Source organism: Haliotis cracherodii, unplaced genomic scaffold, assembly GCF_022045235.1.
Source record: "Haliotis cracherodii isolate W230 unplaced genomic scaffold, xgHalCrac1.p SCAF_19, whole genome shotgun sequence".
NCBI lineage: Eukaryota > Metazoa > Mollusca > Gastropoda > Lepetellida > Haliotidae > Haliotis > Haliotis cracherodii.
In genome coordinates this window covers 17,779,234-17,799,181 of record NW_027266274.1, presented here as the reverse complement: position 1 = coordinate 17,799,181, position 19,948 = coordinate 17,779,234, and the positions used below count along the sequence as shown (strand labels likewise).

The 19,948-nt window shown below is 47.4% G+C and overlaps 2 protein-coding genes across 2 annotated transcripts in view; both read left to right on the top strand.

The window, feature by feature from the left end:
- The window catches only part of LOC139466819 (AP-2 complex subunit alpha-2-like), a 77,853-nt gene that overhangs the window by 49,800 nt on the left and 8,105 nt on the right, over positions 1–19,948 (top strand). The window contains exons 14-22 of the mRNA XM_071248517.1: positions 463–560; positions 1,683–1,812; positions 4,414–4,515; positions 5,518–5,694; positions 10,195–10,397; positions 10,897–11,069; positions 12,235–12,358; positions 15,572–15,688; positions 19,866–19,935. Coding sequence (XP_071104618.1) covers positions 463–560; positions 1,683–1,812; positions 4,414–4,515; positions 5,518–5,694; positions 10,195–10,397; positions 10,897–11,069; positions 12,235–12,358; positions 15,572–15,688; positions 19,866–19,935 — 1,194 coding nt within the window. The remainder of the gene's footprint in view (positions 1–462; positions 561–1,682; positions 1,813–4,413; positions 4,516–5,517; positions 5,695–10,194; positions 10,398–10,896; positions 11,070–12,234; positions 12,359–15,571; positions 15,689–19,865; positions 19,936–19,948) is intronic.
- Positions 8,679–9,743, top strand: LOC139466875 (uncharacterized). Its single transcript, XM_071248608.1, has one exon. The coding sequence runs from the start codon at positions 8,679–8,681 to the stop codon at positions 9,741–9,743; it is 1,065 nt and encodes a 354-aa protein (XP_071104709.1).

The window sequence follows — 19,948 nt, the reverse complement described above, 5'->3', positions numbered from 1 at the left end:
GAAATTGATGTTTATTAACTACATAATGATAGCCATCCTCGATTATCCCGAGCATTCTGTATCCATACTATTTTATAAATGCACTGGACCCATTCAACACCACAGCTTTATTTGGACCCGTGAAGATCCGGGGTAGAATAGGACTTCAGCAACCCATGCTTGCCATAAAAGGCGACTATGCTTGTCATAAGAGGCGACTAATGGGATCGGGTGGTCAGGCTCGCTGACTTGGTTGATGCATTTCATCGATTTCAATTGCATTGATCGATGCTCATCATGTCAATCACTGGATTGTCTGGTCCAGACTCGATTATTTACAGATATCCGTCATATAGCTGGAATATTGCTGAGTGTGCCTTTAAACAACAAACAAACAAAAACAATGTACAATGGACTATACCTGTGACACCAAGGTCGTGAGAAAAACTTGTAACGCCATGTTGACGGTGCTTCTGTTGCCAGGCCCTGCAAGCACCTGCCTGCCATGAGAACATGGTGAAAGTCGGGGGATACATCCTGGGAGAGTTTGGTAACCTCATCGCTGGCGACCCAAGGTCAAGGTAACTAGCCTTCAGTTGCATGGCTCCGTCTATAACTTAAGCCACTAGTACAAGGCTTGAGTCGGAGGATATTACATCTTTCTTTGTACACTACGAGGATTGCATCTCCAGTACCTCATGCTTGCGATGCTGACTGAGATGAGGAATCTGGTCAGCCTCTGTGGCTGATTGTGTGTCACTGTACCAGATGGTGTTTGTTGTGCATGCTTGCAGTCACTGGATTGCCCGGCCCAAATATGATTGTTTAAATGTCACGGTATACATCTGGACTATTGCTGACTCTCGCTCACTTACTTTCTCTTAACTGGATCAGCTGATGGTAGGACTTTCATTCCAGTGAAGATGCCAACTTTGTGCCAAAATATAAGTTATTGGTAGTTAACTTCAAAGTCTTTGGTGTGAACTGGTGGTTAACATGGTTAAGTTAAAACAATATATTATTTTGCTCTCAAAGTACATATTGTTTTAAAGTTCTTACTTTCTTAAATTCCAGTGATGTTTGATACATCCAGTCCAGTGATGTTTGATACATCCAGTCCAGTGATGTTTGATACATCCAGTCCAATGATGTTTGATACATCCAGTCCAGTGATGTTTGATACATCCAGTCCAGTGATGTTTGATACATCCAGTCCAGTGATGTTTGATACATCCAGTCCAATGATGTTTGATACATCCAGTCCAATGATGTTTGATACATCCAGTCCAATGATGTTTGATACATCCAGTCCAGTGATGTTTGATTCATCCAGTCCAGTGATGTTTGATACATCCAGTCCAGTGATGTTTAACAAGCTCTTCAGATTGCTATTTTCCAAGCTGATGTAAAAACCTGAAATGGGAAACCTGTATTCATCTTGGAGAGTCATTAACATTTCCCTAAGAGCAAAGTAGACACATTTGGCTTAGAGACATGCATCCATCCATCCATACCTCAGAGCCAAGAGCATATATATATATATATATATATATATATACACACACACACACACACACACACACACACACACACACACACACACACACATACATACATACACATAATATTTGCCGGAGAGTTGAGTATATTTCCCTTAGACTTGGAACCATTTTGTGCATGTGTTACCATGGTTACTGTTACAGCCCGGTGGTGCAGTTCCAGTTGCTCCACTCCAAGTTCCACCTGTGCGGCCCGGCGACCCGCGGCCTGCTCCTGTCCACGTACATCAAGTTCATCAACCTCTTCCCAGAGATCAAACCCCAGATTCAAGATGTGAGCACACGTTCCACAAGTGTAGCAGTGTACATGTGTTCCATTGTTAATGTGTATCAGTGTTTAAACTTGTCCCAGTCCAGTAGTCCCTGTGATACCCAGTGATACCACTGTGATACAGGTGTCTGTGTCAGTTGAGGTGAGACGAAATGGGGTTTAACGTCACGTCCAAGATTATTGCACTTCTATTGTGCATGCATGCGTGCGTGCGTGCGTGCTCGCGTGCGTGAGTGCGTCCAGACTAATGCCAACTTTATTGTGCTAGCCCACTGAGATACCATGCCACAGGTTGACTAAGACACGGTATATGGACTCTGTGCTGACCAGTCCTTGTTTTAGCCCCTTAAAGCCGAGCACCAGGCAGAGTAACAACAAGTACCATCTTTAACGTCTTTTGGTATGGCACGTCCGGGAATCAAACCCCTGGCCTTCAGCTCCGTGGGCGGACACTCTACATTTTACTATATGCAGAGTAAACATGTGTCTGTGTCAGGTGCTGAAGAGCTATACGAACTATATACAAAGTAAACGTCTCTATATCAGGTGCTGAAGAGCTATACAAACTATATACAAAGTAAACGTCTCTATATCAGGTGCTGAAGAGCTATACGAACTATATACAAAGTAAACGTCTCTATATCAGGTGCTGAAGAGCTATACAAACTATATACAAAGTAAACGTCTCTATATCAGGTGCTGAAGAGCTATACGAACTATATACAAAGTAAACGTCTCTATATCAGGTGCTGAAGAGCTATACGAACTATATACAAAGTAAACGTCTCTATATCAGGTGCTGAAGAGCTATACGAACTATATACAAAGTAAACGTCTCTATATCAGGTGCTGAAGAGCTTTACGAACTACAGTGGTCCCTCGCTACAACGCTACCAATGGGGTCCAAATAATTGGTGGGCGTTATAGACGATGAGCTGTTTAACCGAGGCCGAGGCGGGGGAGCGCGCTCGGCAAATCTCAAATCATCAATATGTGTTTATCTCACGTCATGTCAAAATAGTATATATTTTTATGGACCTAGATCTACCTGTAATATCATTCATTTATTAAATCTGTCACATTTCACAATGTCTGAAATACGTATTCCATTTCAATTTATCATTTTTTATCGATAAATTAAAAAACTTATTCACTATTTCCCTCGATGTTATTGAAAATACAATTCTCGGACACACATTTCGACAACGGGTCCGCATCGAACATGTCAAAGAGCAAAATAAAGACGTTTTAAGCAAATCTTTAAATATATTATACAAAGTGATAAATAAAATCAACAAAAATATATCTAAAAGTAATCAAACTTACATCTAAGTTGTTATTTCCATCGTTTCGTGCGATTGCGTGTAATGTAATTCAAATGACATCTCGGCTTTCGTCGCCTTGAATTCTCGGCTCGGACACAACGTTTAATGCAAAAATATATGCATGAAAAATCTTTGTCACAGCTCGTAACCTAGCACGATACATTCACGAAGTTCCATATTTTTAATATATCTCGTGATTTCCTGCTTAAAACGTTCAGAATAACACGATTTAACAAAAATCTTTCGCCAACTTGTGAAATTTATCAAACACGAGCTTGGTATCACAGCTATAATTTGATTGGCTGCCTGAGATCGCGTGCATAAAATTGACCAATGACGAAACTTGTAGCAGCTTTCGGCAAGAAAGCGTCATTAGAAACAAATTTTAATCCAATGAAATCACTTGTTATAACTACGGAAAAAAACCAGGCGATGTTACGAAAGTGCGATTACGAAATTTCTCTCAGCTAATTTACTGTACCATTTTACCAGTAGTTAGACATGTAGACAGTGATAGTAATTTGCAATATTACTTGCCTCCGGACAAGTTAAAATAAGTGATTTTGTTGCCCGACCTCGTATTTCTACCTGCCCCGGAAGTCAGGAAATGGCAAATTTCCACCCCTGAGTGGCATTGATTGGTCATGTTGCTTAAAATAAGGAAAACGAGAGTTTTGACCAGCACTATGCGCATTCATACACATTCATACTAATATAGATACACATTCAAGCCAGATTAATTGCTTTGATATGGTTACTTGATCCGAATCAAAAGGAATGACCGCCGTGTTGTGACAGCAACTACATGTGTGTGACAGTGTCGCCTCAAATTGGATTGCCCACTAATTAAGAATATAAATTTCGCTTGTGGTTCTCTTTATTGCATGCATGCACTTCTAAGATCAAAGGATGTATAGTGTGAAAAGTTAACTAGTTGAACAGTCGTATTTCCGGGACTTGCCGCAGATGTTTTCAAACAGATTATTAGAACTCCATTCAGCGATAAACAGTTGATTATGCAATGAGAAGCGTTATGTGCAAATGAACAACGAACAACAATACAATTACATAAATTTTGGGAGCCATGCGTTTCCGCGCATAGTAACTGAGGTAGCGCTTTATCGAAGAGCACAATAGCGAGGGATCACTGTATATATAAACTAAACGTGACTATATCAGGTGCTGAAGAGCTATACGAACTATATATAAACTAAACGTGACTATATCAGATGCTGAAGAGTTATATGTACTATATACAAACTCAACGTCTCTATATCAGGTGCTGAAGAGCGACAACAACATGAGAAATCCGGACGTAGAGCTACAGCAGCGTGCAATAGAATATCTCCAGCTGAGTTCAGTTGCCTCTCAAGATGTCCTGGTAAGTTCACTGACACCCAGTTGATACAAATCAGGGAACCAGATTCCTGTTTAGCTGACCAGGCTCGGCCCACTGAAATCATCTTTTAATGAATCTTAGGCAATACTAGGCAACTGATTGTATTGCTGGGAATTATAAGAGAATACTAGGCAACTGTTAGTACTGCTGGGAATTATACGAGAATACTAGGCAACTGATTGTACTGCTGGGAATTATAAGAGAATTCTAAGCAACTGATAGTACTGCGGGGAATTATACGAGAATACTAGGCAACTGTTAGTACTGCTGGGAATTATGAGAGAATACTAGGCAACTGTTAGTACTTTTGGGAATTATACAAGAATACTAGGCAACTGATTGTACTGCTGGGAATTATACGAGAATACTAGGTAACTGTTTGTACTGCGGGGAATTATACGAGAATACTATTTTGATTTGAAATTTAAATATTCTTATTGCATCACAAAAATTCTTGATTGGTTAAATATTGATGTGTTTGTGTGTAATTATTTGCAGCTATGGTTTAGCGTCTGGAATAATGTTCATGAAAACATCACTGATTGATGGGAAAGGGAGCAAAGGCGGCCATGCACTACTTAAACCTACTGTCAGATTATGCCATGTCAGTAACACTAAAATAAACCGCATTAGGGGTTTATATAAACATGCTTAATGTTGCTTGTTGTGTGACAAGTTATAATAATAAAAGGATATTTATATTGCACATATTTCCACACCACTTAGGGGCATGCTCAAAGCGCTGTTATTACCCCGGTTCCTGGATCAGTGTACATTCAAGAATCATTCTCTGCTCCCTGGGGATTATACAACCCAAGCTGCCTGTTAGGTCCTAGAAGGTTAACAGACACATTGCCATCTCATCCTACCGGGGACCCATTCACTGCTGGATGAACAGAGGCACATGTTTCATACCTTGAATATGGTATGACATTTATCATACCTTGAAACATTATCTTGAAACATCTCCTGTTGTATTGTCAGGCTACAGTATTAGAGGAGATGCCCCCATTCCCAGAGCGGGAATCGTCCATCCTGGCCAAGCTGAAGAAGAAGAAGCCATCAAGTGTCCCGGAGCAGACTGAGGCCAAGGAGCAGCACCGACTTCCTGCCGCCCAGATGAACATCAACACTGCAGACTCCCAGCCTCCCCCCGTCAGTGTGAGTAACCACCCCTCATACCACCACCCTCCCCTGTCAGTGTGAGTACCCACCCCTCATACCACCACCCTCCCCTGTCAGTGTGAGTACCCATCTCTCATACCACCACCCTCCCCTGTCAGTGTGTGTACCCACCCCTCATACCACCACCCTCCCCTGTCAGTGTGAGTACCCATCCCTCATACCACCACTCTCCCCTGTCAGTGTGAGTACCCACCCCTCATACCACCACTCTCCCCTGTCAGTGTGAGTACCCACCCCTCATACCACCACTCTCCCCTGTCAGTGTGAGTACCCATCCCTCATACCACCACCCTCCCCTGTCAGTGTGAGTACCCACCCCTCAGACCACCACCCTCCCCTGTCAGTGTGTGTACCCACCCCTCATACCACCACCCTCCCCTGTCAGTGTGAGTACCCACCCCTCATACCACCACCCTCCCCTGTCAGTGTGAGTACCCATCTCTCATACCACCACCCTCCCCTGTCAGTGTGTGTACCCACCCCTCATACCACCACCCTCCCCTGTCAGTGTGAGTACCCACCCCTCATACCACCACCCTCCCCTGTCAGTGTGTGTACCCACCCCTCATACCACCACCCTCCCCTGTCAGTGTATGTACCCATCCCTCATACCACCACCCTCCCCCGTCAGTGTGAGTACCCACCCCTCATACCACCACCCTCCCCCGTCAGTGTGTGTACCCATCCCTCATACCACCACCCTCCCCCGTCAGTGTGTGTACCCATCCCTCATACCACCACCCTCCCCTGTCAGTGTGTGTACCCACCCCTCATACCACCACTCTCCCCTGTCAGTGTGAGTACCCACCCCTCATACCACCACTCTCCCCTGTCAGTGTGAGTACCCACCCCTCATACCACCACCCTCCCCTGTCAGTGTGAGTACCCACCCCTCATACCACCACCCTCCCCTGTCAGTGTGTGTACCCACCCCTCATACCACCACTCTCCCCTGTCAGTGTGAGTACCCACCCCTCAGACCACCACCCTCCCCTGTCAGTGTGAGTACCCACCCCTCATACCACCACTCTCCCCTGTCAGTGTGAGTACCCACCCCTCATACCACCACTCTCCCCTGTCAGTGTGAGTACCCACCCCTCATACCACCACCCTCCCCTGTCAGTGTGAGTACCCACCCCTCATACCACCACTCTCCCCTGTCAGTGTGAGTACCCACCCCTCATACCACCACTCTCCCCTGTCAGTGTGAGTACCCATCTCTCATACCACCACCCTCCCCTGTCAGTGTGTGTACCCACCCCTCATACCACCACCCTCCCCTGTCAGTGTGAGTACCCATCCCTCATACCACCACCCTCCCCTGTCAGTGTGAGTACCCACCCCTCATACCACCACCCTCCCCTGTCAGTGTGAGTACCCACCCCTCAGACCACCACCCTCCCCTGTCAGTGTGTGTACCCACCCCTCATACCACCACCCTCCCCTGTCAGTGTGAGTACCCACCCCTCAGACCACCACCCTCCCCTGTCAGTGTGAGTACCCACCCCTCATACCACCACCCTCCCCTGTCAGTGTGAGTACCCACCCCTCAGACCACCACCCTCCCCTGTCAGTGTGAGTACCCACCCCTCATACCACCACCCTCCCCTGTCAGTGTGAGTACCCACCCCTCAGACCACCACCCTCCCCTGTCAGTGTGAGTACCCACCCCTCAGACCACCACCCTCCCCTGTCAGTGTGTGTACCCACCCCTCATACCACCACCCTCCCCTGTCAGTGTGAGTACCCACCTCTCATACCACCACTCTCCCCTGTCAGTGTGAGTACCCATCCCTCATACCACCACTCTCCCCTGTCAGTGTGTGTACCCACCCCTCATACCACCACCCTCCCCTGTCAGTGTGTGTACCCGCCCCTCATACCACCACCCTCCCCTGTCAGTGTGAGTACCCACCCCTCATACCACCACCCTCCCCCGTCAGTGTGAGTACCCATCTCTCATACCACCACCCTCCCCTGTCAGTGTGAGTACCCACCCCTCATACCACCACCCTCCCCTGTCAGTGTGAGTACCCACCTCTCATACCACCACTCTCCCCTGTCAGTGTGAGTACCCATCCCTCATACCACCACCCTCCCCTGTCAGTGTGAGTACCCACCCCTCAGACCACCACCCTCCCCTGTCAGTGTGAGTACCCACCTCTCATACCACCACTCTCCCCTGTCAGTGTGAGTACCCACCCCTCATACCACCACTCTCCCCTGTCAGTGTGAGTACCCACCCCTCATACCACCACTCTCCCCTGTCAGTGTGAGTACCCATCCCTCATACCACCACCCTCCCCCGTCAGTGTGAGTACCCATCCCTCATACCACCACTCTCCCCTGTCAGTGTGAGTACCCACCCCTCATACCACCACCCTCCCCTGTCAGTGTGTGTACCCACCCCTCATACCACCACCCTCCCCTGTCAGTGTGAGTACCCACCCCTCATACCACCACCCTCCCCTGTCAGTGTGAGTACCCATCTCTCATACCACCACCCTCCCCTGTCAGTGTGAGTACCCACCCCTCATACCACCACTCTCCCCTGTCAGTGTGAGTACCCATCTCTCATACCACCCCCCTCCCCTGTCAGTGTGAGTACCCATCTCTCATACCACCACCCTCCCCTGTCAGTGTGAGTACCCATCTCTCATACCACCACCCTCCCCTGTCAGTGTGAGTACCCACCCCTCATACCACCACCCTCCCCTGTCAGTGTGAGTACCCATCTCTCATACCACCACCCTCCCCTGTCAGTGTGAGTACCCACCCCTCATACATACACCCTCCCCTGTCAGTGTGAGTACCCACCTCTCATACCACCACCCTCCCCTGTCAGTGTGAGTACCCAACCATCATACCACCACCCTCCCCTGTCAGTGTGAGTACCCACCTCTCATGCCACCCACCCACCTCTCATGCCACCCACCCATCTCTCATGCCACCCATCTCTCATGCCACCCACCTCTCATGCCACCCACCTCTCATGCCACCCCCCTCTCATGCCACCCACCCACCTCTCATGCCACCCACCTCTCATGCCACCCACCTCTCATGCCACCCATCTCTCATGCCACCCACCTCTCATGCCACCCACCTCTCATGCCACCCACCTCTCATGCCATCCCCCTCTCATGCCACCCACCTCTCATGCCACCCACCTCTCATGCCACCCACCCATCTCTCATGCCACCCACCTCTCATGCCACCAGTCTCTCATGCCAACCACCTCTCATACCACCCACCTCTCATGCCACCCACCTCTCATGCCACCCACCTCTCATGCCACCCACCTCTCATGCCACCCACCTCTCATGCCACCCATCTCTCATGCCACCCCCCTCTCATGCCACCCACCTCTCATGCCACCCACCCATCTCTCATGCCACCCACCTCTCATGCCACCCATCTCTCATGCCACCCCCCTCTCATGCCACCCACCTCTCATGCCACCCACCTCTCATGCCACCCACCCACCTCTCATGCCACCCACCTCTCATGCCACCCATCTCTCATGCCACCCCCCTCTCATGCCACCCATCTCTCATGCCACCCACCTCTCATGCCACCCATCTCTCATGCCACCCCCCTCTCATGCCACCCACCTCTCATGCCACCCACCTCTCATGCCACCCATCTCTCATGCCACCCACCTCTCATGCCACCCACCTCTCATGCCACCCATCTCTCATGCCACCCACCTCTCATGCCACCCATCTCTCATGCCACCCACCTCTCATGCCACCCACCTCTCATCCCACCCACCTCTCATGCCACCCATCTCTCATGCCACCCACCTCTCATGCCACCCACCTCTCATGCCACCCCCCTCTCATGCCACCCACCTCTCATGCCACCCACCTCTCATGCCACCCACCCATCTCTCATGCCACCCACCTCTCATGCCACCCATCTCTCATGCCACCCCCCTCTCATGCCACCCACCTCTCATGCCACCCACCTCTCATGCCACCCACCCACCTCTCATGCCACCCACCTCTCATGCCACCTATCTCTGATGCCACCCCCCTCTCATGCCACCCATCTCTCATGCCACCCACCTCTCATGCCACCCATCTCTCATGCCACCCCCCTCTCATGCCACCCACCTCTCGTGCCACCCACCTCTCATGCCACCAGTCTCTCATGCCAACCACCTCTCATGCCACCCACCTCTCATGCCACCCACCCACCTCTCATGCCAACCCCCTCTCATGCCACCCATCTCTCATGCCACCCATCTCTCATGCCACCCACCTCTCATGCCACCCATCTCTCATGCCACCCACCTCTCATGCCACCCACCTCTCATGCCACCCACCTCTCATGCCACCCATCTCTCATGCCACCCACCTCTCATGCCACCCACCTCTCATGCCACCCACCTCTCATGCCACCCACCTCTCATGCCACCCACCTCTCATGCCACCAGTCTCCCCTTTAAATGTCTGACTCACTCACTCTCTGCAGGTTTCATCACCGACAAGTTCCGGGTCTGCAATACTCCTTGAGCTGGACTCAGCGGCACCGACATCTGCTCCGGCACCCTCGACTGGATCAGCAGGGTACCTGGTGGATGTCTTCGACTCGCTGGGAGGTGGGGGAGGGGTAGTCGGGACGTCTAATGGCCTGGAGTCCAACGGCACGGCAGCAGCAGACGAGGGCCTCAGAAAGTAGGTAGAAGTGTGTCAGGAAGTGAAGCAGCGTTTCAGTGGCTGTAGTCTGAGATTTGGTGTTAAGATCCCAAGCTGTAGCCACTGAATGTGACTGATTCAATCACTGGTTTATCTGGTTCAGAGCTCATGTATTTTTCCAGCTCGATAGCTGGAACGTTGCTGACTGTTGGTTAAACAGCATGTACTCACCAGGGATTTATATAGACACTCAAGGTCCCACATTGGAAATAAAACGTTCTCAATTCATGTAAATATAGTTTTTTAATGTGATGCATTTTCTACCAATAAAGAGGAGGCGGCTTTAAGGCTTACTTTTACATTATTGAAGGCAATGATAATATACAGTGTTAAAAAACCTTAAGAATAAAACCTTAGAAAAAATAGTAACTTACAAATGATTTCACAGTTTTGAACAAAATAACACTTTGTTTTCCTATATGCATGTCAAGGGCTCATATTTTGGAATCCTGTATAAATTGCTGACTCGCTATTCCAGGTTCATCTTGAAGCACAACGGGGTGTTGTACGAGAATGACCTGCTACAGATCGGCATCAAGTCGGAGTACAGACAGAACCTGGCCCGGATCGGTGTCTTCTATGGGAATAAAACATCATTCCAGTTTACTAACTTCAAAGCTGACCTCAACACAACAGGGCCACTTGCCTCCGATATCCTTTACACACATGTGGTAGTAGTGGCAACAGCTTAGTAGCTCCATGCTTGCATGTTTTATGCTTTACAAATAGCAGGAAATCCTCTCCGACAGACACACTCATCACCTTACATCTCCTGGTTGCTGTTCACTTAATTGATCAACCTCCTTGTTACAGCATTCACGATTGTCTGTTTTGGCTTCATGACCTGCCAAACTGGGTTATATAGCGTTCCGTTCGTCCGTCCGTCCGAGCTTTTGTACAGCCCATAACTTTTTAACTATGCATCCTAGCTTCATGACCTGCCAAACTGGGGTTGTGCTTCATAACCTGCCTAACTAGGGTTGTGCTTCATAACCTGCCAATCTGGGGTTGTTCTTCATGACCTGCCAAACTGGTGTTGTTCTTCATGACCTGCCCAACTGGGGTTGTGCTTCATGACCTGCCAAACTGGTGTTGTTCTTCATGACCTGCCAAACTGGTGTTGTTCTTCATGACCTGCCAAACTGGTGTTGTTCTTCATGACCTGCCAAACTGGTGTTGTTCTTCATGACCTGCCAAACTGGTGTTGTTCTTCATGACCTGCCAAACTGGTGTTGTTCTTCATGACCTGCCAAACTGGGGTTGTACTTCATAACCTGCCTAACTAGGGTTGTGCTTCATAACCTGCCAATCTGGGGTTGTGCTTCATGACCTGCCAAACTGGGGTTGTTCTTCATGACCTGCCTAACTAGGGTTGTGCTTCATAACCTGCCAATCTGGGGTTGTGCTTCATGACCTGCCAAACTGGTGTTGTTCTTCATGACCTGCCAAACTGGGGTTTAGCTTCATGACCTGCCAAACTGGGGTTTAGCTTCATGACCTGCCAAACTGGGGTTGTGCTTCATGACCTGCCAAATTGGGGTTGTGCTTTATGACCTGCCTAACTGTAGACTGAGCGTAACTTTACTCTCTGTTTTACTCTGTTTTACTCTCTGTTTTACTCCCTGTTTTACTCCCTGTTTTATTCTGTTTTACTCTCAGTATGAGGGCTGTCATAATCTGAGTTGAGACAGAAAGAAAATGTCCACTGATGTTGGAATAGTGGTCAGCATGGTCAGAGTTTCACAATGTGTCCTGAATTTGATGAAATCCCATAACAGACAAGTGTATTGTGCAGTTGTTTCCTTGACGGTCTCACCTCTCCAGATGACGCCGAAGACTGTGGAACCTACAATAGATGGTGGAGCTCAGGTGCAGCAAATGTTCAACATAGAGTGCCTCACTGAGTTCTCACAAAACCCAACTCTAGATATGTCATATATGTAAGTACATCTCACAAAACCCAACTCTAGATATGTCATATATGTAAGTACATCTCACAAAACACAACACTAGATATGTCGTATATGTAAGTACATCTCACAAAACGCAACTCTAGATATGTCGTATATGTAAGTACATCTCACAAAACCCAACTCTAGATATGTCGAATATGTAAGTACATCTCACAAAACCCAACTCTAGATATGTCGAATATGTAAGTACATCTCACAAAACCCAACTCTAGATATGTCGAATATGTAAGTACATCTCACAAAACCCAACTCTAGATATGTCATATATGTAAGTACATCTCACAAAACCCAACACTAGATATGTCGTATATGTAAGTACATCTCACAAAACGCAACTCTAGATATGTCATATATGTAAGAACATCTAGTGGAGAGAGCCTCTGCCCAGAGAGTGGAAGGTCGTGTTTTGATCCCCGTCCACGTCATACCAAAAGACATTAAAATTATGTACTTGTTACCCTGCCTGGTGCTCAGCATTAAGGGGCTAAAACAAGGACTGGTCGGCTCGGGTTTGGTGTACTGTGTCTGAGTGGAGTATTTATATTACACTGCGGCATAGTATCTCAGTGGGCTAGCACTATAAACTTGGCATTAGTCCGTACTAGTACAAGCAGCCACAATCACACACACGTGCCTGTTGCAATACGAGTGCAGTAATCTTGAACACCCATTTCACCTCACTACTCACCATGTATGTTGGTACATTTAAAAAACATTTAAGTGTCATTTATAAGTAGATCTCACAAAACACAACTCTAGATATGTCATTCATAAGTAGATCTCACTAAACACAACTCTAGGTATGTCATTCATAAGTAGATCTCACTAAACACAACTCTAGATATGTCATTCATAAGTAGATCTCACTAAACACAACTCTAGGTATGTCATTCATAAGTAGATCTCACTAAACACAACTCTAGGTATGTCATTTATAAGTAGATCTCACAAAACACAACTCTAGGTATGTCATTCATAAGTAGATCTCACAAAACACAACTCTAGATATGTCATTTATAAGTAGATCTCACAAAACACAACTCTAGATATGTCATTCATAAGTAGATCTCACTAAACACAACTCTAGATATGTCATTCATAAGTAGATCTCACTAAACACAACTCTAGATATGTCATTCATAAGTAGATCTCACTAAACACAACTCTAGGTATGTCATTCATAAGTAGATCTCACAAAACACAACTCTAGGTATGTCATTTATAAGTAGATCTCACAAAACACAACTCTAGGTATGTCATTTATAAGTAGATCTCACAAAACACAACTCTAGATATGTCATTTATAAGTAGATCTCACAAAACACAACTCTAGATATGTCATTCATAAGTAGATCTCACAAAACACAACTCTGGGTATATCATTTATAAGTAGATCTCACAAAACACAACTCTAGGTATGTCATTTATAAGTAGATCTCACAAAACACAACTCTGGGTATATCATTTATAAGTAGATCTCACAAAACACAACTCTAGGTATGTCATTCATAAGTAGATCTCACAAAACACAACTCTGGGTATGTCATTTATAAGTAGATCTCACAAAACACAACTCTAGGTATGTCATTTATAAGTAGATCTCACAAAACACAACTCTAGATATGTCATTTATAAGTAGATCTCACAAAACACAACTCTAGATATGTCATTCATAAGTAGATCTCACAAAACACAACTCTGGGTATATCATTTATAAGTAGATCTCACAAAACACAACTCTAGGTATGTCATTTATAAGTAGATCTCACAAAACACAACTCTGGGTATATCATTTATAAGTAGATCTCACAAAACACAACTCTAGGTATGTCATTCATAAGTAGATCTCACAAAACACAACTCTAGGTATGTCATTTATAAGTAGATCTCACAAAACACAACTCTAGGTATGTCATTTATAAGTAGATCTCACAAAACACAACTCTAGATATGTCATTTATAAGTAGATCTCACAAAACACAACTCTAGATATGTCATTCATAAGTAGATCTCACAAAACACAACTCTGGGTATATCATTTATAAGTAGATCTCACAAAACACAACTCTAGATATGTCATTTATAAGTAGATCTCACAAAACACAACTCTGGGTATATCATTTATAAGTAGATCTCACAAAACACAACTCTAGGTATGTCATTCATAAGTAGATCTCACAAAACACAACTCTAGGTATGTCATTCATAAGTAGATCTCACAAAACACAACTCTAGATATGTCATTCATAAGTAGATCTCACAAAACACAACTCTGGGTATATCATTTATAAGTAGATCTCACAAAACACAACTCTAGGTATGTCATTTATAAGTAGATCTCACAAAACACATCTCTGGGTATATCATTTATAAGTAGATCTCACAAAACACATCTCTAGGTATGTCATTCATAAGTAGATCTCACAAAACACAACTCTAGGTATGTACTGTGAAGCAACCGATGCTTGTCGTAAAAGGCGACTTAACAGGATCGGGTGGTCAGGCTCGCTGTCATGGTTGATGCATGTCATCAATCCCATTTGCGTGGATCGATGCTCATGATATTAATCACTGGATTGTCTGGTCCAGACTCGATTATTTACACACCGCTGTCATATAGCTAGAATATTGCTGAGTGCGGCGTTAAACAACAAAGGAACCAACCAACTAGACATGTCGTTTATAAGTAGATCTCACTAAACACAAACTCATTTCAGTCACTTGTTTCTTTGACATTCAGATATAATATAAATATTAAGCCTCCAAATATCAAGTAATGTCTAGTAGTCCTGTGCATAGCTTGAGCAGTATTAATTTTCATTGGGACTACAGAATAAGTATTAGTTTCTAACACTGTTCACTCACTAACTGGGGACACAGGTGGCCCAGTCGTCTAAGGCGCAGCGATTCCCTGTGCAGAGTTGCGTCTCTTGGGCACGCCAGAAACCTATGCTTGTGGGGTCTAATCCTGGTACTCCCCGATTATGTTTCGAGGTTTGTAGCACCATACCTGTGCTCGTGGGTTTCACCGAAGTGGTAAACGTCTAAGACCTGCATCCCTCGGACTTTCCTCCCACATTAAGTGGACACGCTGTGATATAACTGGAATACTGTTAAAAGCGGCGTTCAGCACAGCTCACTCACTCACTCACTCACTAACTCAGTGCCCTTGCTCCTCAGACACAGCGGGGCAGCTCAGAAAATGACCCTGAAGCTACCGGTGTTCCTCAATAAATTCATAGAACCTGCAGAAATGAACTCGGAATCATTCTTCACAAGGTGGAAAGCACTGAGCCAGTAAGTAGCCACGTGATGACATGATGAATTCAAGGAATCTATTAACCTGATATTATTCAATTCTTGCAAATATCACTTTAGTTGTTGATTGCAAATATCACCTTTTTAGAATGTTTGAAATGAATGGTGAGTTTGTGTGACTGGTCATTGTGTTCGAATTGTGAGTAGCAAGTGTGGGTGTGGGTGTTGGGGTGGGCGGACTGTGTATGAGTGATGAATTGGGAGTGGTCAGTGTGTGGCTGTGTGGCTGTGAGTTGGGGTGTGTGGGTGGGTGGATGTACTATGTATGAGTGATGAATTGGGAGTGGTCAGTGTGTGGCTGTGAGTTGGGGTGTGTGGGTGGGTGGATGTACTATGTATGAGTGATGAATTGGGAGTGGTCAGTGTGTGGCTGTGTGGCTCTGAGTTGGGGGGTGGAGGTGGGTGGATGTACTATGTATGAGTGATGAATTGGGAGTGGTCAGTGTGTGGCTGTGAGTTGGGGGGTGTGGGTGGGTGGATGTACTATGTATGAGTGATGAATTGGGAGTGGTCAGTTTGTGGCTGTGAGTTGGGGGGTGGGGGTGGGTGGATGTACTATGTATGAGTGATGAATTGGGAGTGGTCAGTGTGTGGCTGTGTGGCTGTGAGTTGGGGGGTGTGGGTGGGTGGATGTACTATGTATGAGTGATGAATTGGGAGTGGTCAGTGTGTGGCTGTGAGTTGGGGGGGTGTGGGTGGGTGGATGTACTATGTATGAGTGATGAATTGGGAGTGGTCAGTGTGTGGCTGTGAGTTGGGGGGTGTGGGTGGGTGGATGTACTATGTATGAGTGATGAATTGGGAGTGGTCAGTGTGTGGCTGTGTGGCTGTGAGTTGGGGGGTGTGGGTGGGTGGATGTACTATGTATGAGTGATGAATTGGGAGTGGTCAGTGTGTGGCTGTGTGGCTGTGAGTTGGGGGGTGTGGGTGGGTGGATGTACTATGTGTGAGTGATGAATTGGGAGTGGTCAGTGTGTGGCTGTGAGTTGGGGGGTGGGGGTGGGTGGATGTACTATGTATGAGTGATGAATTTGGAGTGGTCAGTGTGTGGCTGTGAGTTGGGGGGGTGTGGGTGGGGGTGGGTGGATGTACTATGTATGAGTGATGAATTGGGAGTGGTCAGTGTGTGGCTGTGAGTTGGGGGGTGTGGGTGGGTGGATGTACTATGTATGAGTGATGAATTTGGAGTGGTCAGTGTGTGGCTGTGAGTTGGGGGGTGGGGGTGGGTGGATGTACTATGTATGAGTGATGAATTGGGAGTGGTCAGTGTGTGGCTGTGTGGCTGTGAGTTGGGGGGGTGTGGGTGTGGGTGGGTGGATGTACTATGTATGAGTGATGAATTGGGAGTGGTCAGTGTGTGGCTGTGAGTTGGGGGGTGTGTGGGTGGGTGGATGTACTATGTTTGAGTGATGAATTGGGAGTGGTCAGTGTGTGGCTGTGAGTTGGGGGGTGGGGGTGGGTGGATGTACTATGTATGAGTGATGAATTGGGAGTGGTCAGTGTGTGGCTGTGAGTTGGGGGGTGGGGGTGGGTGGATGTACTATGTATGAGTGATGAATTGGGAGTGGTCAGTGTGTGGCTGTGTGGCTCTGAGTTGGGGGGTGTGGGTGGGTGGATGTACTATGTATGAGTGATGAATTGGGAGTGGTCAGTGTGTGGCTGTGAGTTGGGGGGGTGTGGGTGGGTGGATGTACTATGTATGAGTGATGAATTGGGAGTGGTCAGTGTGTGGCTGTGTGGCTGTGAGTTGGGGGGTGTGGGTGGGTGGATGTACTATGTGTGAGTGATGAATTGGGAGTGGTCAGTGTGTGGCTGTGAGTTGGGGGGGTGTGGGTGGGTGGATGTACTATGTATGAGTGATGAATTGGGAGTGGTCAGTGTGTGGCTGTGAGTTGGGGGGTGGAGGTGGGTGGATGTACTATGTATGAGTGATGAATTGGGAGTGGTCAGTGTGTGGCTGTGAGTTGGGGGGTGTGGGTGGGTGGATGTACTATGTATGAGTGATGAATTGGGAGTGGTCAGTGTGTGGCTGTGAGTTGGGGGGTGGGGGTGGGTGGATGTACTATGTTTGAGTGATGAATTGGGAGTGGTCAGTGTGTGGCTGTGAGTTGGGGGGTGGAGGTGGGTGGATGTACTATGTATGAGTGATGAATTGGGAGTGGTCAGTGTGTGGCTGTGAGTTGGGGTGTGTGGGTGGGTGGATGTACTATGTATGAGTGATGAATTGGGAGTGGTCAGTGTGTGGCTGTGAGTTGGGGGGTGGGGGTGGGTGGATGTACTATGTTTGAGTGATGAATTGGGAGTGGTCAGTGTGTGGCTGTGAGTTGGGGGGTGGAGGTGGGTGGATGTACTATGTATGAGTGATGAATTTGGAGTGGTCAGTGTGTGGCTGTGTGGCTGTGAGTTGGGGGGTGTGGGTGGGTGGATGTACTATGTATGAGTGATGAATTGGGAGTGGTCAGTGTGTGGCTGTGTGGCTGTGAGTTGCGGGGTGTGGGTGGGTGGATGTACTATGTATGAGTGATGAATTGGGAGTGGTCAGTGTGTGGCTGTGAGTTGGGGGGGTGTGGGTGGGTGGATGTACTATGTATGAGTGATGAATTGGGAGTGGTCAGTGTGTGGCTGTGAGTTGGGGGGGTGTGGGTGGGTGGATGTACTATGTATGAGTGATGAATTGGGAGTGGTCAGTGTGTGGCTGTGAGTTGGGGGGGTGTGGGTGGGGGTGGGTGGATGTACTATGTTTGAGTGATGAATTGGGAGTGGTCAGTGTGTGGCTGTGAGTTGGGGGGTGGAGGTGGGTGGATGTGGGTGGATGTACTATGTATGAGTGATGAATTGGGAGTGGTCAGTGTGTGGCTGTGAGTTGGGGTGTGTGGGTGGGTGGATGTACTATGTATGAGTGATGAATTGGGAGTGGTCAGTGTGTGGCTGTGAGTTGGGGGGTGGGGGTGGGTGGATGTACTATGTATGAGTGATGAATTGGGAGTGGTCAGTGTGTGGCTGTGAGTTGGGGGGTGGAGGTGGGTGGATGTACTATGTATGAGTGATGAATTGGGAGTGGTCAGTGTGTGGCTGTGTGGCTGTGAGTTGGGGTGTGTGGGTGGGTGGATGTACTATGTATGAGTGATGAATTGGGAGTGGTCAGTGTGTGGCTGTGTGGCTGTGATTTGCGGGGTGTGGGTGGGTGGATGTACTATGTATGAGTGATGAATTGGGAGTGGTCAGTGTGTGGCTCTGAGTTGGGGGGGTGTGGGTGGGTGGATGTACTATGTATGAGTGATGAATTGGGAGTGGTCAGTGTGTGGCTGTGAGTTGGGGGGGTGTGGGTGGGTGGATGTACTATGTTTGAGTGATGAATTGGGAGTGGTCAGTGTGTGGCTGTGAGTTGGGGGGGGGTGTGGGTGGGTGGATGTACTATGTATGAGTGATGAATTGGGAGTGGTCAGTGTGTGGCTGTGAGTTGGGGGGGTGTGGGTGGGTGGATGTACTATGTATGAGTGATGAATTGGGAGTGGTCAGTGTGTGGCTGTGAGTTGGGGGGTGGGGGTGGGTGGATGTACTATGTATGAGTGATGAATTGGGAGTGGTCAGTGTGTGGCTGTGAGTTGGGGGGGTGGGGGTGGGTGGATGTACTATGTATGAGTGATGAATTGGGAGTGGTCAGTGTGTGGCTGTGAGTTGGGGGGGTGTGGGTGGGTGGATGTACTATGTTTGAGTGATGAATTGGGAGTGGTCAGTGTGTGGCTGTGAGTTGGGGGTGTGTGGGTGGGTGGATGTACTATGTATGAGTGATGAATTGGGAGTGGTCAGTGTGTGGCTGTGAGTTGGGGTGTGGGTGGGTGGATGTACTATGTATGAGTGATGAATTGGGAGTGGTCAGTGTGTGGCTGTGAGTTGGGGGGTGTGGGTGGGTGGATGTACTATGTATGAGTGATGAATTGGGAGTGGTAAGTGTGTGGCTGTGAGTTGCGGGGTGTGGGTGGGTGGATGTACTATGTTTGAGTGATGAATTGGGAGTGGTCTGTGTGTGGCTGTGAGTAGTAAATGTAGGGGTGGGTGTGATGGTGGCGTGGGTGGGGGGGTGTACTGTGTGTCAGCGGTTAGGGCACAGTGATAAGGACAGAACTTATTGTTGATATTCCCCTTGTATTTGCAGACCAAGTCAGGAGTGTCAGAAAATATTTAAGGCACAGTTTCCAATAGATACAGAACAAACAAAGGCAAAGGTAAGAATCTCTT

What these genes read in the sequence shown, in the direction of transcription:
- LOC139466875 (XM_071248608.1), top strand. Translation starts at nt 8,679, where the DNA reads ATGCCACCCACCTCTCATGCCACCCACCTCTCATGCCACCCCCCTCTC.